The 25,346-nt window shown below is 44.9% G+C and overlaps 1 protein-coding gene across 1 annotated transcript; it reads right to left on the reverse strand.

Moving 5' to 3' along the window:
- Positions 1-1,955: 1,955 nt before the first annotated feature.
- NCEH1 (neutral cholesterol ester hydrolase 1) lies at positions 1,956-25,346 on the reverse strand. The gene is made up of 5 exons (XM_024221172.2): positions 25,114-25,346; positions 12,914-13,142; positions 9,421-9,490; positions 4,125-4,296; positions 1,956-2,857 (listed from the first exon to the last, which is right to left on the reverse strand). The coding sequence occupies exons 1-5, from the start codon at positions 25,249-25,251 to the stop codon at positions 2,240-2,242; spliced, it is 1,227 nt and encodes a 408-aa protein (XP_024076940.2). The 5' UTR covers positions 25,252-25,346; the 3' UTR covers positions 1,956-2,239.

A 25,346-nucleotide genomic window follows, 5' to 3' on the forward strand; every position in this document is an offset into this window, starting at 1 on the left:
AGTTATAAGCACAGAAGAGACTCAGGGCTTGGCTACACTTGCGAGTTACAGCGCAATAAAGGAGCCCCGGGCACCCTAGCTCACTCCCCGTCCACATTGGCAAGCCACGTAGAGCGCTCTGACTCCGCGGCTACAGCGCTGCTGGTACTGCACCTCGGCGAGAGGAATAATGTTTGCTGCGCCTTGGCTACAATGCCCGGGCGTCAGTGTGAACAAGGTGTTGCCTTACTGCGCTCTGATCGGCCTCCGGAAATGTCCCATAATCCCCTTAAGTCAAGTGGCCACTCTTGTCACTGTTTTGACTCACTGTAGGAATGCGGAAATGCCCTTTCAAAGCTCCGTTTCTGACAGCCCGCATGCAAGCCGTTACTGTGGAATGCTGTGTGAGAGCGAGAGAGGCGGGGGGGAGGAGAGGGTCTGCTGCTGTCTGAACTTACAAGACAACATGCTGACATGCTCTCAGCCCCCCCAAACCCCACTCTCTCTCCCCCCACATACACACAACACACTCCCTGTCACACTCCACCCCACCTCTCCCATTTGAAAAGCACGTTGCAGTCACTTGCATGCTGGAATAGTTGCCCATAATGCAACATTCCCAATGCCGCTGCAAGTGCCGCAAATGTGGCCACCCGCCAGTGCGCTTGCAGCTGTCAGTGTGGACAGACTGCAGCGCTTTCCCTACTGCACTCTCCGAAGGCTGGTTTAACTCAAAGCGCTCTACACCTGCAAGTGTAGCCATGCCCTCAGTGAAGAACAATTGTTAATGTTAAATACAAACATCAGTGCAAACCACACAGAGGGCTTTTTTATTTGTTAGTATTTTCATATTTTCTCTAAAGTGGTCATAACGCTGAAATTTTAAAGGCAGGCATAGTCACAACCTTTGGCCAAAAATGTAATCAAATTTAAAGATGTAAATTCACATATGGAATCTGCATTTGGTGGAGTTTCCATTGGTCCGACATATAAGCATGCAGACTGCTTTGTCTCTGTGTAGGATCAATGTCCGTTAAAGTCAACAGATGCTTCCTTCTTTTTTACAATATTTTTTTCAGCACTGTGCTTGTTTCAAAAAAGGACCAGATTCCAAAGTTGTTACATTGTTGGGATAAAAGGCTTGCTTAGCGTGCTTTAAAATGCCTTGAAGTTGGAACTGTTTTTTAAAAAAACCTATAAATCTGTGTCCCTAAAGGCCAGGACCTAAATATTTAAGCACCTAAATAAGTGGCCTGATTTTCAAAGTTGGTGAGCACTACAGCTTCCCTTGACTTCAGTGGGATTTTTAAATGCTCAGCACCTCTGAAAATCAGGTTACCCTTATTTAAGTGCCTAAAACCAAAAAACTGTTAACTAAAAATTGTGGCGTTGGTACCTAATGTTATGCACCCAAACTTGAAAAATGTGACCAATAAGAATAAGTTTGAAGAACACTGATTTTCTTGTTGAGAACTGCTCAGTGTTCATTCACCATGGTTGCAATCGATGTCGCATCTGAATCTACAACTGATTAGTTTTTAATGGCGCGACAAGGTGGATCAGATAATATCTTTTATTGGACCAACGTCTGCTGGTGAGAGAGTCAAGTTTTTGAATCACATAGAGCTGCTCTTCAGGTCTGGGAACGGTACTCTGAGCGTCAAAAATTTAAATTCATTACTCAGCTAGACACTAAAAATCATGGACTGAACAGAGACACTGGATTTATGGCTTATTACAACAATCTGTAACCCACTAACCCCCCCTTTTTGTCCTATGACTGCAGAAGTGTTAATGGGTCACTCTACCTTAAATGGTCTCTTAGCATATGTGCTAACTATTTATGAAAAACAATCTGTTCCACCTTGCATTTTGCTGAGATGCTGGGAGTACCTTTCCCACCAGAGCTGAAGAAGAGCTCTGTGTGGCTCAATAGCTTGTCTCCCTCACCAACAGAAGTTGGTCCAATGAAAGACATTACCTTACCCACCTTGTGTGTCTAATATCCTGGGACCGACATGGCTACAACTACACTGCATACAACAGTGTTTAATAAGTATTTAGTAAATTGCTATGCTGGACAAGGCTAATCAGCTATTAACCAAGTAGTTAGTGACACGCTACTTCTTGCAACAGAAGCTCTATGACATAATCTTGAACAAATGAAATTAGATAGCCTAAAAGTGCACAACTTTTTTGTTTTTGAAGCAGTGAGCTTTAGATTGACTGTTCTGTGCCTTCTAGAGAGGACTCACTTTCTTCACAGGTTTTCAGCAAGCCACTTTATGTAGCTGTCCCTGGTCCGATGTCCTGAAGAGAAATTGGTAGGCCAAATAGTAAAGATCATGCAGCCATGAAAGCAGTCATCAAAGTGATCAAGTGTGACCTCCACACCTGTGCTCTCCAACCGTTTGGCATACATTATTCCATCATCTCTCAGGACATCATTTTCGCAAGTCAGGATGTAGGTCTTTGGCTGAAGCTGGAAAATTTCTTTTTCTGCAAGCAATGGAGCTGCGCGTATGTCAAGTAGTGCAGGTATTTCCTGGATGATTTCGGCCTTCCCTGTGGGTTGTATCACAGGTTTGTAATTCTTTTTGAACGTCGAAGGCAGGAGAGAAGTCCAGTTCAGACGTCCCCTGAAATAAACAGCCTGGCTTACGTCCAGGGAAGTGTGGTTGTTGATCAGCATTGAGGAGGCAAAGTCATAGTTACCATTGAAATAGTCTATCCAAAACTTCACCATGACGAAGCGAGGAAGAACAGGCATGTCAGTGTTCTGCTGGTATGAAGGAGTGTTAAAGTCCAATGCCTGAAGGACTGGATAGATTAAAGCCTGCAGCTTCAGTTTGTTGGTCACACTGTCATCTAGACTAAGCTGTAGGAAAAACACAGAACAGAATCCAGACTGTAAAAAAGCGGTCATTGCTTATGCTGTGTCTGATCCTACATCACTGGTTCCACAATTCATTCCCCCAAGAGGAGAGAAACCACCATTTGGTGTTTTATGGACAAATGCTCTGCTGGTGTAACTCAGCTGCAGAAAATTTTGCTCTTAGTCTGGAATATTAACAGTCTAGATCTGATTCTGTTCTCACCTGCACTGCTTTTACACCAGTGATTTCAATGGAGTCATAGCTGATTCACACCAGGGTAAGTGAGAATAAGGCCATGTCTACACTAGCCAGCTTACAGCGGCACAGTTTTACTGATGCAGCTCTATGCAGATGGGAGAGAGCTCTTCCGTTGACATAATAAAACCACCTCAATGAGCGGTGGTAGCTATGTTGGCAGGAGAAGCTCTCCCGCCGACATAGCGCTGTGCACACTACCACTTATGCCGGCAAAACTTATATCGCTCAGGGGTATGTGTTTTTCATGCCCCCGAGCAACATAAGTTTTGCCAGCATAAGTGGTAGTGTAGACATGGTGTAAGACATGCCATTTCCAAAAAAGGGATGCTCTCCTGGGTACTAGTCCTAAAGAACTGACTTGCTTTGGTAATTGCCCCTTACTGATTGATTAATGGTAATTACCCTTATTAAGGCTGCCTTAAAAATTCCAACCAGATCAAATTCAGACTAATTTAGATTAGAAATACATATGGTATGAACAGCAGGGAAAATAGATTTTCCCTACAATTGAATTCTAACTCTTCTGTTAAATTGTCTTCCTGTGAGGAAAAAATGCCATTTCATTAAAAAAAATTATTTCCCCTTCATTTGTATTAAAAGAAATAAGGTCATTTTCAAAGATGGGCAGTTGCAAAAATTGCTTATTCACAAAATAGGGAACTGAATTTATGAATTATGCATTTAGATGCCCACTTAGCCACTTATGCAGGCAAATAAAGGATTCACTAGCACAGTGGGTAAAGGTTGGTACCTAAATTGCACTTTTAAAATCTGGCCCATAACAACTTATAAAAGCAGTAAGACATTCTAGCGCTGCTTGATTCAGAAATAACTGACAGGTCTTAACTTATGTAAAATATCTACCAGCTGGCTTTCACAGTGAACCACTACCATTCTATCTCTAAAGCTAGTCTGTCACTTTGCGATGATGCAGCACAAATAATCTGTCTACACATGTGCACTGCTGGAATATGGATTGTTATTGTGATAGATACAGGCAGTGGATGTTACCTGCTGGCACACAGCAGCAGCCAAATTTCCTCCTGCGCTATCACCAGAAATTGCAATTCGACCTGGGTCAACTGAGTATTTAGCTAGGATGTCAGACCGCAGAAAATACTTCGTTGCACGTAAAGTATCGTGGAATTGCTCAGGAAAATGAACCTCTGGTACCAGCCTGTACCTACAAAAGAAGAAAGAGGCTTACATAGGATAATCATTATACACAGAAAATGTACTTTTCTAGCAGGATTATTATGTGCTATCAGGTGGATAGTAAAATGCAGAAATAACTTAGTTTAAATATTATGGTTGAAATATGAAACATTTAACACTTAAACAGTATTTAACTACCTACATGTTGTTATTACAACTCTAATTCTGAAAGAGTGATGCTAACCCACTGAATATGAATAAATTAGGAAATTGTTAAGTGGAACTTTTATGTTATCTCCCAATAGAGGATCTCAAAATGTGAGGATTCATTCATTAATGTTTTTATCACTACATCCGTAAAAAGCAGGTGGTAATATCTGCTTGGTGTGGAGGCGGAATACCCCTGCTTAGCCCACATGGGTAAGGGTAAGCCAGGTGTTCCCAATAGAATAAGGATACAAAATCAAAGTTATGGAGTTCCCTGTCCCTTGCATTTGTAATTATAGTTAGTGGAAACATTTAACTCAGCTACAGCATATGCAACATGAAATGAATGTGGGCCAGGAATAATAATAATACCTAGCTCATATCTAGTGTTTTTCATCAAAAGATCTCAAAGTGCTTTACAAAGGAAGTCTTTACAGTGGGGGAAACTGAGGCACGAGTGAAATGACTGTCCCAAGAGCATCCAGCAGGCCAATGGCTGAGCCGAGAATAGAATGCAGCTCTCCTGAATCCCAGTGCAATGTTGTATCAGCTAGCCCTCCTTGGTCTTCAAAAAACAGTGGGAGATGAATGATTCTTCAGTCATTACTTAAGCCCTTGGGGGTTTCAGGGTTTCTCTAGAGCTGTGTAAATACCATTGACCCAAATTGAAATTGGGGGAGGGGGTTTTTGATGAATCAGGATGAAAAGTTAAAAGTTTTTCAGTATCTTGAAAGCTTTCTCAGGACAGGAAAAAACTGTTCGCCATATACCTGAAATGTTCAGCTTAATTTATTAGAATAATAGAGATGCAGGGCTGGCAGGGGCGTTGAGATGTCATCAAGTCCATCCCTCTGCACTGAGACAGATTAAGTATACCATCCCTGACAGGTGTTTGTCCAACCTGTTCTTAAAAACCTCCAATGATGGGAATTCCACAACTTCCCTTGCCATCAGCGGCAATAGAAAAGCTACTCTTTTCTCCAGTGTTCACAGCAAGAGAAGAGTCTAGTTTCTTTTATTTTCCCTGTTAGGATTGTTGTGAGCAACTGGCCATTCCGAGCAGTCTTTTCTGATCAGTTTGCAGCCGAGGCAGAAGTCAGCATTTGTTGTCTCCCAACTTGTGAACCAAATCAGAATGGTGGTATTATGTGCAACTTGTGGTGGTACTGGTGCCAGTAGGTGGGGTTGTAATATAAATGTGTCTAACTGCACCGGTTGGAAATGTAATGTTTCCAGACATTTTAGACCCGCAGAAAAAAACTGTCAACTCCTCCACTCAGGAAGCTAACAGGATAGCCTTGGACATTGTTTCCTAAAGTTGTGGCTTTTACAGAAAACACCCTCAGAAAGTTACTCTTAATCAGTCAGCCTTTTGTTCTCTCTCCCCAAAGTGATCTATTGTATTTAGCAACAGAGGGTCCTGTGGCACCTTTAAGACTAACAGAAGTATTGTATTTAAAAATCTCACAGGCCCTGCAAACTTGGTTTTGTTCCTGGAGTAGTCTTCGGCTGATACTGCAAGCAGGATGCTGCTTGGAAGCTACACCATCCTCAACACTGGGGTACCAGGAGTCTGGCTGATGGGTAGACGTGGGGTTGTGATGACCCTTTCTCTGTTGTGGGATTAATTTGAGGCTTGCAAATCAGGCTGAGTCTTTTGACCATGCTTTTTCCATGGAAAGTCCCCCTACTGTCAGATGGGCAGCTGATTAAAAAACACCTTCAAAACTTGCTCCCTTCTTTATCATGCCAGCTGGCAACAGCAACACGTGCCCTTGTGTCTAATAATAACAATAATAACTAGCTCTTATATAGTGCTTTTCATCAGTGGATCTCAAAGTGCTTTACAAAGATCAGTACCATTATCCCCATCTTACAGATAGGGAAACTGAGGCACAAATAGGTGAGATAACTTACCTATGGTCACCCAGCAGACTAGTGGCACAGCCAGACATAGAATCCAGGTCTCCTGAGTTCCAGTCTGCTGCTCTATCCACTAGGCCACACTACCTCAGTAGGCTGTTTTTGCAGTTCTTATTCTCTTAAACCTTGTATAGTTTAGTATGTAAAGGTGTGTTGTTAGAATGTTAGCTAACATGTGCTAACCAAAATGAAGGCCTCAACTCTACCAGCTTAGCATACGTTAGAGGCAGTGTGTCTTGTCTACACTAGCTAACACCCTTTTAAATTCTAGTCTAGACACGGCCTTAACTTTCAGCCTGCTTAGGATGCAACTGTTGTACCTGCTCACAGATTTGATCTCACTAATGTTGCCTTGTGAGGTTTATTGAATATAATGTGGTGGATTGACTAACACTCTTAAATGCGATCTCCTGTATCCAGTATAAGAATTGATTCATCGTGAAGCACACGCCTTTGCATAAAACCAACATGTGCCATACTAGAGCATACTCCTATATTCTACTGACTGACTGTTTTGCATCCAACAGAAATTATATGCGCAAAATAAATTTCAGGCATAATATTGAGATTAATAAGAAGTTTTTCAAATTCTTAAAACTATTTAGGCTTTAGAAAGCAATCTGTGTATTACATCAGATAAAGTAAGATATGATAGGCCTTTGGGAATCCCCTGTGCAACTGGGTAACAGATTGGGTATGCAACATTCAAGTGAGAAAATGTGCAATTAAACTAATGAGAAATCAAATTAGACTGCACTGAGTACAAAAGGCTTGATTGACAGAGATAATGGTTGGGTAGAGAAGACAAACAGCTTGCCAAAACAGGCAGAATTACAGCATCATAAACAAGAAAAGGAATAATAAGGGACATTTCAATATTGTGATAGCCACTTGTCTGCAATGGCTAACATCTTGCTCATTTATTTTTGTGTTTATTAGAGGAGACAATTAAAAGGAGCTGGAAACAACTACACTTAAATTATATTGGAATGAATATTATACCAGTAAAATCAATTCTGCATAATGAGGCTGTAATTTGATCACGAAAATTGGGAAATAATCTCATTAATTCAGTCACTGGCCCCCCTCTTCTGTCAACTTTAATATTTTCATTTACAAAAGAAAAGTGCTTAATGCAACCACTCAAATTTCCCTCTTCTGGTTTATTACAGTGGCCCATTAATGTACTTAGCAACTTAGAGGGTTGTTAAACTAACTGAGGAGACTCCATAAAGTAAAGAGAAGGCCTGAATTCGCCACTGCCTCGTGCAAAGTGTGGGGCAGTTATCAGGTGAGGCACACATACTGGCACAGTAATCTCTACACTTGTGTTTAATACCATCACCCTCAGTGAAGGCTCTGCCATCATGATATTTTATTGATCACAGAAAAAACTGTTGGTAAGAAACCTGACCACCGTGAGCATACCTTTTGTGCTATTACTCTTTATAATTCTCAAGTTACATACATTTTACCCTTAGATATTTACCCTTGACTGATCTAGTCTGCCTTTCAATCTGTCTGCTCAGTTCCTTATATTCTCTCCTACATTCTTCTATCCCAAGCTATTCTCTTTCACTCTGCATCATTTTTCCACTAGCTCAAGCACCTACCCCATGGAGCAGTCCGACAGTGACATTTCAGAATGTGTGCTTTGGTGGTTTTGAGCGTAACAGTTTTCATTTTACCTCCGTTTGTTGGGATTGTTCTATTGTTCTCCTTCACCTGTGCCAATGACTCAAACCCATTCTGGACTGAAGTTATATAATGGTCGTTGATTTCGGATAAGTCCAAATGTTGACTGTCTTATGTTTAAGTTTTAATTTTGTTTCAGGCTAACAGCTGATGGTCTGACCCAGTCTGCACTCAGGAAAGTCTGTGTTCATTGTGTACTTGATCTCCAGTATAGCTGTATCATTACATAGTTGATTTGGTTCTTTGTGATACCGTCAGGTAACCTCCATGTGTGGACAGAAAAAGACTAATGCCTATGTTAGAAATATTATTTGAGAGCAGCAGATTCCGATGTCAGAAATCAACACATGCAAACTTATGTACTTTGCTCACATTAGGCGTAGAGATGGCAATAACCTTGAGAAAGTTATTATGGAAGGAATGGTGGAAGGTCATTGTAGCAGGGGATGACAAGTGAGGAAATGGATGGTGTGCAGCAGATCACTGTAAGGTCAGCATGAAGTTAGCGATGGCTTGTGAAGACTTCCAAAAATTCTGTTCTGATGTCACCAGTATTCAGACATGAATAAATGGATGTACTTACTTTAAGTGTTCGGGTGAGGTTAGCTCAATGTATCAAGTGTCTGTTTGTGGAGGAGAGGGCACAAACTGCATGTTTTAGTTAAGCAACAGTGGTAAAAATCAGCTGCCACTTGAAGTTCTATACCATACTTTAATACAACTTAAATGCTGGTTTCTAAAAGGACCAGAATTATCCTTAGTTCAAATCTGCCTCACAAATCTCAACCTCCTGCTGGGAAGCACAATCACAGTGACCAGTGAGAGAGACAACAGTCCCACCCACTGACTGGAGAGATTGAGGGATAGGTATTTCTCTCTTCCTTCAAAAGATGAGGGGGTTTGTGTGTGTATATAGAAAGTGTGTCTGTGTTTGTATTGTGATCTCAATCCTGCAAGCACTGATGCACATGAGTTACCGACTCATCTGAGTAAACCCACAGTTTTTAATAGGACTACTCGTATGAATATGTTAGCAAGATTGTGGCTTTTTAGTTCCAGTTAAAGTGGCTTCCCCTCGCTCCCGTTTTACTATGTACTTTTAAATGTCCAGTACAATTAAGGGTGCCATTATCTCTTATAATTAGAAAAGTATTCAAATACCATTCTAATCCACTGTCATTGAGAAGGACACAAAATATCAAGTCCTGCTAAAGAGACCTTTTTCAAATGAAAACCTTTTAAACAAGTCACGACAAAGAAAAAAGCAATTAACTAATTCATAATGATCTATATTTCTACATACTTTAAGATTTTGTTGATTACTCACTCAATTGAGACAATTACAGCATTCAGAGATTCTGCCATGATCCTGCAGAGATTGTTATAGAAGCTTGTTCCTGGGAATAAGAGGACCAAATGTTAGTGAAAGACAGTAAATTTTGTTAATATGCATATTGCACACAGCTCTACATATCTTTAGATTCATAAGAAAAACAGCAAGCACTTATATTCAATCCTGTAAAAAACAAACAACCCCCTGACATTATAATAGACACTCATTATTATCAGTAAATCTTTATGCAAATGTAAATAAATGGAATGGAATGCAGTCAGTGTATAACAGCAGGTACCATGATCTAGTGGAATGAACACAGTTTGTGTCTTAGCAGTTTGTGCACTTTCTTCCTGGCTTTGCCATCAACTTATTGTGTGACTTTGGGCAAGTCACGTCACCTCTCTGCCTCAGTTTCACTTACCGCTACCTAACCGCATTGGGCTGTTCTGGGGATTAGTGTCTGAAAAATGCTATTTTTGTGCTAGTCGTTGTACATGTGTTCATTATATTATGCATGCTGGCCTCTAAACTTGCAGTTTCTACTCAAGTTAGTAGTCCTATTAAAGTCAATGGGACTGCTCACCTGAGTCAAGGCAGTAGGTTCAAAGCCGTCTTATTTCTCAGGGTACTCATTTTCTCTAATTCTATGCCTCTTCAGTTACTGAATAGGTATTTCATGGTGGTGGAGAATATAACAATGTATTAAGCATCTCTTTAAAGTACACAGTCTTGAGATTTAATATTTAGCAATAATATTTCTGCCACTAACGTTTACATCTTAAACTGCAATAACGTGTTTAGAGTTACAGTGATCTGAGTGAAGCACAGTAATTCTGAAGCAGACGTTCTGCCCCATGGGAGTGCTATGCAAGTTACTACAGAACAAGTGCAGCTGACCACGTTCTATAAAGCATCACTAACAGCTGCCTATGACAGGTCTTCCTGAAGGGTCTTGTGACCAGCCCTGCACTGGGCCACCGGGGGCGGATCAATCATTGTGACTCAGGAGGCCACGTCCCCTCTTCCCTGCCGTTCATGCTCCAAGTGGAGAAACTCAGATAAAAGGAGGCAGGCCAGTCGTGGGGGGTGGGGCTGGCTCCTGTAGAAGTACCTGCAGTGCCCCTGGCGGTAAAGCCCAGGGACCGGGAGGGACTACCTGCCAGATGACTCGCCGGCTGCAGAGACCACCGTGGAAGCCAAGCTGCCTAAACTACGCCCCCGCCCAGAGAGACGTGAGACCTATAGCCTGATTGTTTGCTTTGCCCCACCCCGGGGCTGCAGCCTGTTTGCTGCTTCGCCCGGCCCATGGGGCTAATTCCCTAGTCTGTTTGATTGTTTACTGCCCCAGCCACAAAGCTGCCGGGCTATAGACTAATTGTTTACTTTGCCCCATGCAGGGGCTGCAGCTTGCTTGCTGCTCCGCCCTGACCAGGGAGCTAATTCCACAGACTGTTTGATTGTTTTGCTGCTCAGAATCCACAGATCACCCACGTAACGGGGAAGCCCACGACCGAGTGGCGGAGTGGACTACCCCCATACTGGACTGATGGTGGCACCCCAGCTTGACCAGCAAGGCCGCGCCATCCCACGGCTAATTGGGAGAATTTTGTGAGAACAGAAAGGCAGAGGAATTTTTAATGGGTACAGTTACTAATTATGGGCCAAATATGCTGGCATTTCCAAAAGTGCCTAAGTGACTTAGGCACACACTTCCAACTGAAAGTCAAAGGCACCTCTGACAATCCCACCCATAATGGCTCTTCACACTAAAACTGTCATAGGGCTAAGCAGTAATTAAATCTGCACCTTTCAACATACAGTATGCTTTATTATCCTCTTGGAGTGTCCGTGGCAGCACAGAAGATGAAGAGGGCATGGCCTTCAATCTTCACCCCAACCATGCAGATCTTTAGGACACCCACAGGGAGTGTTTGCGCTCAGAGCTCCACAGTGAAGATTCTACTCCCTGACAATAGCATGGCTGGATTAGTGGCCAGGCTATCATTCTCTACAGCTGCGCACTACCTTCCACATTCATAGCATGTTAACTTAACATGGCTTTAGGCAACTTTGACGTCCACGGCAGTTTTCTGCTAAAAAAAACGCACTGGTTTTCTAAAGGACCAGGCCATGCAAAGTGCTTGGTCTCCACCTCCCTCTAGCTGCCTCTATCCCCTGCAGTTGCACATCACTCCAAATACGTGTAATTTAGAGCTAGTCAAAAAAAATGGGAACATTTCCATGAAAAGCTTCAACATTTTCAACTAGCTATAAGGTGATTCATGCAGAAGGATAACCTGCTGTCTTGGGCTTAGGCAAAATATATCATGTAGCCATCAGTCCGTAATCATCTGGTCAGTGTTTACTTTCCTCCATGGCATGCAACACAGAGACCATGGTGACCTACACCAGTGGTTTTCAAACTGCAGGTCATGACCCAGTACTGGGTCGGGGGATGTAAGGCACTGGGTCGCGGCAGCTGTGGTCAGCACCGCCGACCAGGCCGTTTAAAGTCCTGTCGGCTGTGCTACCCGGCTAAGGCAGGCTAGTCCCTACCTGTTCTGACACCGCGCTGTGCCCCAGAAGCAGCCAGCAGCAGGTCTGGTTCCTAGGCGGGGGGGGCCACAGGACTCCGCGTACTGCCCCCACCCCGAGCACTGGTTCCTGGCCAATGGGAGCTGGGGGGAGGGGGGGGCGGGGAAGAGGTGCCTGCGGGCAAGAGCCACGCAGAGCCACTTGCGCGCCTCTACCTAGGAGCCGGACCTGCTGCTGGCCGCTTCCGGGGCGCAGCGCAGTCCCAGGACAGGCAGGAAGCCTGCCTTAGCACCCCTGCTGTGCTTCTGACCTGGAGCCGCCCAAGGTAAGTCCGCGTCCCAACCCCATGCCCCAATCCCCTGCCCTGAGCCCCCCGCAAATCCAGAGTCTCTTCCTTCACCCCAACCCCTCATCCCCAGACCCTGCACTCCCAGCCAAGAGTTCTGACGCCCTCCCGCACCCTGAACCTCTCATTCCCGGCCCCATCCTGCACCCCAACCCTCTGCCCCAGCCCTGAACCTCTCCCACACCCCAAACCCCTCATCCCCAGCTCTGTTGGGTTGCGGGCATCAACAATTTTCTTCAACTGGGTCGCCAGAAAGAAAGTTTGAAAACCACTGACCTACATCAACTTGGTCATGAAGGAGTCCCCATAAATAACTCTCTTCTCTTTTCAGTATGTGTTTAAAATAAGCTGCTGATTCTTTTGCAGCCATGTGCTGATAAAACATGCGCTTGTTTTCTGTTTCAGGATTACTTCCCCCTCCCCCCCTTATGGCGAGAGTTGGAACAGTTACTATAGCCCCAGGATTCCAGCTCTCATTAGGTTCAGACATGTCTCAGAGAGCAAAACTCTCAGCTTCTGGGTGGGAGAAGAGCTTTTAGTTACACTGAACCTGCTGTGATGAGAACATATCATAATCCACTCTAATTAATGACAGACACATACTTGCACTTGCCAAAGCCCATCCTCCTCCATGGATGTAAACGACACTGCGCTTTAGTGTTTCGTCTTGCTTTGGAGACGGTTCAAACACTCTGACTTCCACTCCATCAAAAAGGGCATCTGTTATCTTAATGTGTTCAGAGGACGAGGGCTCCAGCTTGTCAAAAGTACCAATCACATAATTCAGAACTCTCAAGTGATGGCTGAGTCTTAGACAGTGAACCAGGTTGCACTAGGGAGAAATTGAGGAGTGAGGGGAAAAAATAATTTGTTACTCACAGGCTTATCCTACTATGTTGCATGAAATATCCTTGCAATTTTCTTCAAAAGACAGTATCTGTAACTAGACAGGCAACAGCACTTAACACCCATGAGGGAATGATATCAAAGCCTTCCAAAGTTATATTGTGACAAAACTGTGCACCCCTAGAAATTCTCAGGGCATGTCCACACTACAGAAAGAGACCCATGGAAGTGAATCTCAAAAGCTGGGTCAACTGAATTGTGCTCCTGGGGCTTGCACTGCGGGGCTAGAGAGCAGTGTAAGTTGTTTGGGCTTGGGCTGAAGGCTGAGCCCTGAAACTCAGCGAAGGAGGTGGGTCTCAGAGGCTAGGCTCCCACCCAAACATCTATGCTGCGTGACCCCAAGTCAGTTGACCTGGGATCTGAGACTTGCTGTCCCAGGTCTTTCTGGCAGTGTACACATACCCTTAGTTGTCTTAATATATATTTTGAAAAAACAAAGCACTGTGAGCACTTGGAAGATCAAGATGGCAGTGGGTTAGAACTGAGACACACCTATTTGAAAAGCACAGTTAGATTGAAACAGAATCCTCAGGAGTGGGTAGCACCATAGCAGTGGTTCTCAACCTTTCCAGAGTATTGTACCCCTTTCAGGAGTCTGATTTGTCTTGCATACCCCCAAGTTTCACCTCACTTAAAAACTACTTGCTTACAAAATCAGACATAAAAATACAAAAGTGTCACAGCACACTATTACTGAACAATTGCCGACTTTCTCATTTTTTACCATATAATTATAAAATAAATTAATTGGAATATAAATATTGTACTTACATTTCAGTGTATAGTATATAGAGCCGTATAAACAAGTCATTGTCTGTATGAAATTTTAGTTTGTACTGACTTCGCTAGGTCTTTTTATTTAGCCTGTTGTAAAATTAGCCAAATATCTAGATGAGTTGATGGACCACCTGAAAGCCCTCTGCATACCCCCAGGGGTATGTATACCCCTGATTGAGAACCACTGCACCATAGGACTCTTAGAACTGTGTCTCAATTTCTTCCAGTAGAGGGCAGTAATGCACATATACAGTAGTTATTTTGTTATATTATTACAGTTAATTTCTGCATTTCTCATAGTGTATTGGGAAAGTTTAGGTGTTAATAAAATCCCATAACCACAAACTTTTCTACACTTCCAGTGAAAATATGAATCCTAAAGATCCAGATTTTCTTCTACTGACTTTACTAGTCTGAATTGCATCACCTAGTAAAGCCTAGACTGCCCCCTCTTGGGACCCCCCCGCCCCTAACTGCCCCCTGGAACCCACCTCCTATCCAACCCCCCTGTTCCCCATCCCCTGACCGCCCTCTGCCCCATCCAACCGCTCCCTTTACTAGTCTGAATTGCATCACCTAGTAAAGCCTGCCTTCCTTTCTACAAGCTGAAAGAGTGTGAGTAGCTCACTCAATTGGGGCCTGTGCCTCAGTTTACTCTTCCCTAAACTGACCGCAATACCTGCCTGTAGGGATAGTGATTGTGATGCTTGATTCATGTTTAAAAAGCTGTGAAATCCCTGGAGAAAAGGTGCCATAAGTGTATTCTTCTTCTCCTGTATAAATGATTCATCCTGAAGTACAAATCTTTTCACTTTCAGTACGTTTCTTCAAGGAAAAATCTCAATTACTGAAAACAAGACTGAGAGCAGGGAGTTTGTGACTGAGAGGCAGGAATTGATCTCAAGGGAACATGGTGGTGCTTGCTAATCAACCCATCTGTGTTTTCTGACCGAATGTTTAGCCTCCTAGGATGAGATCAGAGCACTAGAAGCAGAGTGGGCTGGGAATTTATTTCCACCCACAGAGCCCTTTGTTGTGATTCAACAAGAAAACTAGCACTGGCCTAACTTTTTACCTATATATGGGCTTCAGGGACGTCTATGCTGCAGTTGGGAGGGTGCTCCCAAGTGCGGGTAGACGGCCATACACTAGCTCCGCTTGAGCTAGCGAGCTAAAAATAGCAGTGTGGCTGTGGCAGCACAGGCAGAAGCTCTGGCAAACCCACCCAACTGACTGGGGACATAGTCAGGTGCCTCGCCTGAGCTCCTGTCCATGGCCACACTGCTACTTTTAGTGCACTAGCTTGACTAGAGCTAGAGCATGTCTGTTTACCTGGACTGGGAAGCACGTTCCCAGCTGCAGCGCAGACATACCCTCAGGATGCAATTCTGGTATTTGACCTCTTGTACTTTGTTTATGCATCTTGCCCAGAGAGTATAAAGGACCTACTACTACCAGCTAAGGGAGATCCCCTTCAGCCAAAAAGGTAGAGAACTGTTTCCCAGTGTACGTATGATTTATATAATAATTGTGCTTGCAGAGTATAATATTTTTTCCATGCATGCTGTGAAACAGGGTTGGGCAAACTTTTTGGCCCCAGGACCATTGCGGTTGCAAAACTGTATGGAGGGCCGGGTAGGGAAGGCTGTGCCTCCCCAAACAACCTGGTCCCCATACCCTATCCGCCCCCTCCCACTTCCCGCCCCCGACTGCCCCCCTCAAAACCTCCGACCCATCCAACCCTCCCTGCTCCTTGTCCCCTGACTGCCCCCTCTTGGGACCCCCCCGCCCCTAACTGCCCCCTGGAACCCACCTCCTATCCAACCCCCCTGTTCCCCATCCCCTGACCGCCCTCTGCCCCATCCAACCGCTCCCTGTCCCCTGACTGCCCCCAGGGACCCCCGCCCCTTATCCAACCCCCTGGCCCACTTATCATGCTGCTGAGAGCAGCATGTCTAGCTGCCACACTGCCCGGCCAGAGCTAGACATGCTGCCGCTCTGCTCGGCAGGAGCACACAGTTCCACCGCCCAGAGCACTGCCGTGCGGTGGCATACCTGCGGGGGGGACGGGATGTGCGGGGGAGGGGCCGGGGGCTAGCCTCCCGGCCGGGAGCTCAGAAGCTGAGCAGGACGGTCCTGCGGGCTGGATGTGGCCCGCGGGCCATAGTTTGCCCACCTCTGATGTGGAAGATCCAAGAGGGGATGGGGAAGGGATATATCAGGCCAAACCACCCAGTGCACTATGATAATGAGGCTACTAGTGGGCATTTAAAAAAAAAAAAGATGGGTTGGAGGTGAGGTCTTTTCACTATTTTGGAAGGCTGACCACCTGTCCTGGCTGAGGCATATTATAAACCAGGGAGGAGTCTGCGCCCTTTTATAATTATTCCCAGCAAGTCAGAGTGTGGAGCTGGGAGGTAAGGGGAATGGTTACCAAAATCCATGGGAGCCTGATACCCAGTAACATTAGAGAAAGTGTCAGAAGTGATATTTTACTTGTGACTAGATCATGGATAAAATTTTCAAAAACACCTAAGTGACTCACAAGTCTAAGGGCTTGTCTGCTCACAAAAGTTTTACCTCTAACTATACTGGTGCAGTTGCAGCAGTAAACACATACCTTCAGTGTGGATGCCATTATACTGGTATAAAGGTCTTTTATATGGTATAGCTAATCCTGTATGGGAAGGGGGTTTAGTTATGCTGGTATAAGGCATCTTTATACCAGTAAGACTGCATCCACACTAGGGGTTGTACTGGTATAACTTCAAAAAAATCACTAAAATAATCACTCCTCCTTGCCCCCAATCAAAATAGTTATACCAGAATAAAAACTGGGAGGAGACCATGTCTCATTGGAGGGGGAAAAAAATCAAAGGTCATTTAGGCTCCAAAGTGCCATCTGGAAATGGGTTTTAATACTACTAAGTGTTAATCTTTTGCTGCTTTCCCAATTCATTTTAAGGATGTGTATTTCACTGATGGTTAATAAAAAACAGTCATTTTTATTTACTACATCTCTGCACTGTTATTTTCCCTGGTCACTTTCCAGTGGTAAGCCTGGGAGCCTGTTACTGCAAGCTACAGTGTCAAAGCTTTCGGAGGATGGATAGTTTAACAGAAGCACACTATTCCCATAAACACAGAGAGGTAAAGCCCATCTTTTTGTTCTGTATATGTACAGCACCTAGCACAATGGGGGCCTCGTCCATGACCAGGACTCTTTGGCGCTATGGTAATATAAATAATATTTCAGAGGAACTCCATTGAAAGAAGGATTTGTTGCATGACTGCAGATTCCTTGTCGTGGAGGTTTTATTTCTTTGGGGCCATAAATCTAATCTCCCACCTATGGTACTTTACAAAATGAAGATCAATATTCAGTACAAATACGAGGCATTAACATTAAACCATCTGGTGTATAAAAAGCCCCTAAGCCACCTTCACTACATGTGCCTTTGGAAAGAGGCAGGCTTTGAAGTATGCCTAATTTTATAAATCTCAGCTTCAATGGACTAAGGGGGGCAATCCACTTCCAAAGCTGAGAGGCACTGACAAAGGATGCCCTCCCAGCAGCCTGTTTAAACTGCGGCAGTATCACGCTGTGAAAGAGGTGGCTTCTCAGGAAGCCAGGTTCCAGAATGTTTATGGTTTTATTGACTGAACACCAGCTCTCTGTGTTTAAGAAAGCCCTCCCATTAAAAAGAATACAAAAAGTATCAACCCAAACCCTGGAAATGCTGAATGCACAAGACAATTTGTATCTTTGAATTTCAGATCATGCTGTTCTCCATCTGTTCCTCCCATAGGAAAATCCAATTCAAGGTTGAATGCCGGAGGGTTTCTCTCACACATGTTGTATTAGGGGAAAAGTAAGTCCATGTGGATCAAAGAACTACCCCAAGCTTCCTTTGAGGTTCAAAGAAGTTCAATAAAGTTATGTAATGCTTTGACATCTAGCTGCATTGACTTCAGTGGAGTTGTGCTGATTTACACCAGCTGTGATCTGGCCCTTTGTGGGTCTTGTGGTGGTTCTGAGAGGTTATTCTTTAGCCAAGGAAATTTTGTGAAACAGTTTTTCTGCCTGATCTGCTAGTGCAACAGCCAGCACTTTCAGGAGGAGCGGACAGGTCTTGCCCATTTTAGCTCACATTCTCTCTGGATAGGGAGCTCACATGTCCCTTGGCATATCCCTGTTTTGTTTCACTGAAAATTGTTTTGCAAATCTGCAGCTGCCTGGCTACCTGCAAGTCTATCACATGCTGTCACCCTACCCTGCTCCCATGCAAGCCCTTGCAAGCCCCACCCATTACATGAGTGATGGAGCCAGCCCACTCCCACTTACTGAGTTAAACTAACTGTTGTCAAAAACCAATCAAAGGGAAAAAGCCTACCAAGTTCACACGTTCCTGTCCATCAGGGTATAGAGAGAATGAACAATTTCTGTTAGACCCAGACACTCTTTAATTGTGCTTAGTGCTTAGCTACCGAAGTGACAGGTGCATTAGAAATATCTTTGATATATGCAAAGATTGGTTATCATGTTATTATTGGTTATCATTTGTAGGGACTGAGAATGTGCTGGTTACTAACCGAGAAAGTCTTGTCCCAAGGAATTTACAATCAAAATCTACAGTATATGGAATCATAGACTGGCTCTGACTCTGGGCACTTCTGCTTGTTGCAAAGCTACTGGCAACTCAGTGTCTGCACAAGAACTCCCAATGTTGCTAGCACCTTTGGAGGTTAACTAATGCGAGCAATGGCTGGGCACTTAGGGTATGTGTACCCTGCAATTAATCCACGTCTGGCTCATGCCAGCCAACTTGGGCTCGCGAGGCTCGGGCTAACGAGCTGCTTAATTGCAGTGTAGACGTTCAGGCTTGGGCTGGAGCCCAGGCTCTAGGGTCCTGTGAGGGTCCCAAAGCTCGGGCTGCCCGAGCCCTAACATCTACAGCACAATTAAACGGCCCTTTAGCCCGAGCCCTGCGAGCCCATGTCAACTGACATGAGCCAGCCCCGGGTGTCTAACTGCAGTGTAAACATACCCTTAACTTCTTTAGTGGAGGCAGGGCCACAGAGGCTTGGTTTGTGTTTGACAGGGTGGGGCGCAGCTTCCCGGCAAGCACCCAGCAGAAATAGGAGTGGTGAGCATTTGTGTCTCCGTGAGTATCCCTGAGGCTATATATGAGTTTAATCATCTGAGGACAGACATCCTTGATTGATTGTGGAGAAATGTGCTAGGCACTTCCTCAAATCATGTCACTTTTGCTCCCTTCCTCCCTTTTTTTTTTTTAATGACACTCCCAATGTCTTTCTTGTATTTCTGCATTGCATCTACATGCCCTCTTCTTTATTTCATAGCCCTGCACAGGCTACAGTTTAACCGAGGGCTTGTCTACACTTACATTTTATAGCGCTCTAACTTGCTGGCTCAGGGGAGTGAAAAAATCACCCCCCTGAGCGCAGCAAGTCTGAGCGCTTTAAAGCGTTAGTGTAAACAGGCTTGTGGAGGTGGATTACCAGGAGCGCTGGGAGACCTCTCTCGCACTTCAAAGCGACAGCGCTTTGAAGCTTCCAGTGTAGCCATGCCCTGAGTTTGTAACCAGTTAGGGGCATCGTTGGCTCTAAACATGAGTTGTGCTCACATCCCATGTGTTTAAAACTTGATTGGTATCTGGATTTCCCCACCAGGAAGTTTGCCAATACAGAGGGGAGCATTAGACTGGCATAATGGTTCTACACTGCTCCCTGCTTCAAAGCCCCTATATTAGGCTCTTGCTGGGATGAGTTGGAGGAGGAAGGGGTAGTGGCAAGAACAATTGTACTTCAGCTGTTCTGAGCTATGGATAGGTGGGGAGCATTGCAGCTCAGTCATAAACTGGAGCACCCTTGTAGTTTACACCAAGGACTGAACCAAACACCAGCCCAGGAATCAAAAGGTGTAGCTTAGCATCGGGGTCACAGCCTGCAGGCATGTTTGTCTTCCTATAGTGGGTTCAGCACAGTTACTTTGCTGTGTTGGCACGAGAACTTGCCAATGTTTGTGTAACCAGTTTGACTGGTCCTCCCTTCCCCAGAGCTCTTTGTGATAGCACCCTAAAGCAGACTGCCACATGTGCAGCTGATGACATATCCTCCAGGCACTCTCACCTGGCAAGGCAGATTAGGATAGCTGCCCATATTTCTCTAGAATGCACATCTTAAAAAAACACCTCATGGTTAATCAGACTGACAGGTGTACATACATTCATGATGGCAGAAAAGTTGCTGTGTGGACATAAACTGACCCATTTTCTTGTAACTGGTTACACCCACCATGCCCGTAATATGCAGCAGAATCTTGGTTGTAGTGTGGACAAGGCTTTAGTCTTTATACTTTCTCTTCTTTCTCCCGGGCTTTTAGTTCTCATATTTACTTTGACTGTCTCTTCTCTCTTGGTTTCTTTCTCACTTTCTCCTCTGATCTCCCTCACCTTTAATCTGCTCCCCCTTTCTTCTCCCGTTCTCTGCCACACTCCTATTCCTTCTCACGATCCCAGCCTGGTGTTGTCTCCCCGCATTCCAGGAATATGTTGCCAAGTGAAAGGGAGAGAGATACAGAAACACACACACACGCTGACCTACCACAATCCCGTGCTCTGACACAGTGAGGGCAGTGAAATCACAGACTCAGGGTACGTCTACACTACGAGATTAATTCGAATTTAGATAATTCGAATTTGGGAAACAGATTGTATAAATTCGATTGTGCGCGGCCACACTAAGCACATTAATTCGGTTTTTAACCACATTAATTCGGTGGTGTGCGGCCACACTACCCCATTAATTTTAACCACATTAATTCGGTGGTGTGCGGCCACACTACCCCTAATTCGAATTAACAAAATCGATTTTGGTGCTACTCCGCTCGTCGGGGTGGAGTACAGAAATCGATTTTAAGTGCCCTTTAATTCGAAGTAACTGGCTCCGTTGTGTGGACGGGTTAAGGATTAATTCGGATTAACGCAGCTAAATCCGAATTAAAGTCATAGTGTAGACCAGGCCTCAGGCAAAGGTCAGGTCAGTCACAGCTTGCCTGTGACTTTTTTTTCCACAGCTGCCACCGTTTTAAGCTCTATGTTGACTCTACTGATACACACATTCATGCCCTCTGAGCTCAACAGTTTTGCAACATACTGTATCCTGAATGTACCCCCTGGCAGCAGGTCTGCTGAAACATATCAGCTCAGTGCCCTGCTCCCTTCGCTGCCTCTCTAGCTGCTACGCGGTTAAATCTGAGGTCCTTTAATGATTGTCAAAGCCCCAGTGAGATGCGGTATGACTGTCTCAGGGACGGTAAATGCACCTGACTACGCTGCTCATTTGGAACCATGGAGCTCTCCACTATGGGCTGATTCAAAGCTTTGGATCAGGCTCCACATGAGTGAAACTTGGGAAAGTGGGGGACTAAGCGCCTTCCTGGCTGCACATCCACAACTATGGAACTTCTTCCCTTAAGAGATCAGGACAACCCCAAATCTCATCACATTCATTAGTGAGTATTCACTGGGGCATTCTGCAGCAGAAAGACAACAATAGCACTTCTATTTCAGTCTTTAGCTCAGTCATAACACATGGAAGTATTAATCTGTGTTTTGGTTTGGGCACATTCAAGCTAGATAAAGACTTCAGCCTACCTAAGCTTCGTCTAAAATGAATTCATATTCTTCTTAATTTCCTGTCCTGTGGAGTGCTGCTGTGAACTGTAAAGCAGTTGCTATTTCTCATGTGAGAGCGGGTTGCACTTGAGTAATGAACGAAGCAATCAATATATATGGACTTGATCCTGTAAGGTACTGAGCACTCTAGCCCAGGGGTCTCAAACTCAAATGACCACGAGGGCCACATGAGGACTAGTACATTGGCCCGAGGGCCGCATTACTGACACTTCCCCCCCGCTGCCCTCGGCCCCGCCCCCACTCCACCCCTTCCATGAGGCCCCGCCCCCATTCCAACCCCTTCCCCGAAATCCCCACCCCAACTCTGCCCGCTTCCTGTTCCCAGGGGGTGCAGGAGGGGTGTGGGGTGTGGCAGGGGCTCAGGGCGGGGGTTCGGCTGCAGGAGAGGTTCGGGGGGCGGGCTCCAGCCCGATGCGCACCAGGGGCAGGGCAGGCTCCCTGCCTGCCTGTCCCCACGCTGCTCCAGGAAGTGGCCGGAACTTGGGGGCGGAGGGGCACAGGGGTCTGTGTGTTGCTGTTGCTTTAGGCACCACCCCCAGCAGCTCCCGTTGGCCGGGAATGGGGAACTGTGGCCAATGGGAGCTGCTGGGGGCGCTGCCTGAAGCAAGAGCAACACACAGACCCCTGTGCCCCCGTTCCCCACGTTCCAGCCGCTTCCCGGAGCGGCGCGGGGGCAGGGCAGGCAGGGAGCCTGCCCTGCCCCCGGTGCACGTCGGGCTGGAGCCGCTCTAGGTAAACGCTGATAAACTCCAGAGATTTTAAAATCGGAACATTTAGCCAGAAAAGTATTACTTCAGTCTGCCATCAAACCCTTATGGGATATTATTGTGATAAACAGTAACAAGCTGAAAACACATTCAGGAGTAGGTGAAAGTTCAGTGGTCACATTTAAAGAAACCTAAAACCAGTCAGTGTTGTAACAATCATTGTGGGAGGCAGAGGGAAATTTAGCCCTACCGAAAGTATCCTTTGTTGTAAAAACTGACTTTGAAAATAACTGCCATGGCTTGACTTTTATAGTTACCACTTCAGCTACTCACACATTGAGTTTTTGGTCTTTCAGGCTCCCATTTTAAAGACAGTCCCTCATTCCTGAGTTTATGCTTTCACTCAGCTTTGGAAAGCCTCCTAATTAATATCTGCCAAGCACCTTCTCTCTCTTTGCTCCTTAAAACAAACTCTTGAAGGCTCAGCTGTACTGTGATGTGTTCCATCTATGAAGATTACACTCCACTCCATACTTGTTCTGTATTGTGCTCACTTGTTTCTTTCTTTAGAAAGTAAACTCCTGCGGGTGGGGACTGTTTGTTGTTTTACCCAGGATGCAGTACCATGTACTTGTGGTGTTACATAAATAAATAATATGGTGGAGACATATGGCGTTTACACACTAATAGTCACATGTACACAAAGACTGATTAAATCAAGAGCAGATGTCTTTCTGGAAGATATGCTGTCATTCAACTAGAGGTTATGGGTATGATGCAGGAATTACAGGGTGAAATTCTATAGCCTACGTTATGTAGGAGGTTTAAGTAGATTATCATCACAGGCCCTTCTGGCCTTAAAAATCTATGCACTGATTATGGTGGATACTTACAATCCAACTGCTTCGGACACTCATAGGGAACAAATGAAGGGGCCCAAACATGTAAGGTGCTGTGTACCCTTAACTTCTATTGAAGAATGGAGCTATTTTGGAGCACTTTTGTGTCATTTGGCCAATGCAATATGTCATCTATTACAAGGGTGTGTGTGAAAAACCAGTTCACCCTCCCCATAGACTTATTAAAATGTCAGTCTTGGTCTCCACAGAAAAGCTGAGACACATCCTTTAAATGTTTTTAAATTGCTATAAATTGCTGTTTTAAAAAGTGTTTTTCACGTATGCAGTTTTATAAAACGAAGCACTACAGACAAAAATAGTTTTTTAAAAAGTGCCTCAGCGTATATTGCAGGGTAAAACCATGGTTGTTGATCAATCACTATAAAAAGATCAGACTGTACTAGCAGAAGAGGAATTAAATTTATGTAAAACCATTCTGTGAAACGTTTTGTAACCTCTGGTCTGCATGATGTCACCATGCAACCACCAGAACAAAATTTAAAGTGGGGAAAAGGTTAGGGAGCCGCTGAAATGTTATTTGGAAAACACAGTGTAACAAATACAGTGTACAAAGGTAGACTCCTCTTGTTTATTCGTGAAAGCCCAAATACTAATTTGAAAGACTTTCCCTCTGCTTTCAATCTCTTCCACCCTACAGTCTTCCTGGAATATGATGGGGAAAGTGCTGAAGAAGTGAGGTTTTTACCCACGAAAGTTTATGCCCAAATAAATCTGTTAGTCTTTAAGGTGCCACCAGACTCCTTGTTGTTTTTGCTAGGATGAAAGCACTCAATTTGTTTCTAGTCTTAGGAAATGCACAGAAGGCAACATGTAATAAACTGCATACAAACGGTCGCCATCATCTAGAGAGAAGGAAATACATTGCATCTGAAATCCCCAAAGCCTTATGCTTCTCGATCTGAGAGTGGGATTAAGTAAAGCAGAGATCAACAGCCCCTTCTCGGTTATGGCATGCAGCAAATGTCTACGACATTGAGGTTAGCTGTCCTTCTTACCTGCCGGGAGTAGGGACTGACTACAAAATTACTTTCAGATTCTACAATGGAGTCAGCCCATCACGTCCCACTGTCAAATGATTCAGGGGGTGGGGGTCCTAAGAAACTGAAAAGGGTTGATTTTGTACTGAGCAGTGGGAAGAGCCTTCGCTCCGAGCTGGCTCCCCAATGTCACAAGGGCAGCCGCAGCCTAGTCAACAAGATAAGGACCGACCTCATGCTTTTTAAATGGAGTGACTCGTGGGGCATTTTCCTCCCAGCTGATGTACTATAGTACACACTGTACAAAGTGTGTGAGCGAGAGAGACAGAGATCCGATTCTATTTCTAGATTCCCTGCCGAGAGTCCATCAGCCACCGCAACTACATCCAAGGGAGGAAAGGAGCTGGCACAAAGGGGTTTCTTTGGCATGTCTCATTCATTGAATGCAAAGGCAGCAAGGGAGGAAGAGGGAGCGCTTGATGCTGTAAATCAACCAACCAATTTATCCAAGAGGTGCAGAGCCGTCAGACAGCAGAATTTATAGCGTATTAGCACTGTACTTGAAAGAAATCAAGATCAGATGCATTTGCAGAGCTAATTTCTGCCAAGGCGCCCGGAGGCGTCTTGGCGGCAGCAGCTTCTGCAAAAGGCTGAGGCGCCTCTCCTCTCTTAAAATCAACCCTCGGCTACAAATGACATTTCCTCAGCTGATCACAACGGAGAGAAATAAAAGGGGCGTGTGGGGGGCGGCGAGGGAAGGCGAAGCGAGAATAAAATTGCATGGATCAAGCTTACCATTTGCTGGGTTGCCCTGAAAGTCGCATCCAGCAGCATGAGCTTCCAGGGATCCGACACTGTGCTGGGTAAGGGCAGGTACACATAATAGGCTGTCAAGGCTACCAACGCAGTCAGCAAAACAAAGGCTGATTTCATGTTGGACCGGTGCCGCCTTTGCTGTGTACACGCACAGACACCGGAGCAAGTTTTTTCTGCCTCCTTACAAGTTTGCTGCAAGGTTGTAGCGCCCA

Source organism: Terrapene carolina, unplaced genomic scaffold (assembly GCF_002925995.2).
Source record: "Terrapene carolina triunguis isolate 2854851 unplaced genomic scaffold, T_m_triunguis-2.0 Scaffold88, whole genome shotgun sequence".
NCBI classification, from domain to species: Eukaryota; Metazoa; Chordata; order Testudines; family Emydidae; genus Terrapene; species Terrapene triunguis.

Excerpts from the sequence above, each read along its gene's own strand:
- NCEH1 (XM_024221172.2), bottom strand. The coding sequence starts at position 25,251 with ATGAAATCAGCCTTTGTTTTGCTGACTGCGTTGGTAGCCTTGACAGCC. Across the intron at positions 13,143-25,113 it reads TCAGGGCAACCCAGCAAATG|TGCAACCTGGTTCACTGTCT; the intron begins GTAAGCTTGATC and ends ATTTCTCCCTAG. Across the intron at positions 2,858-4,124 it reads CTGCTGCTGTGTGCCAGCAG|CTTAGTCTAGATGACAGTGT; the intron begins GTAACATCCACT and ends TTTTTCCTACAG.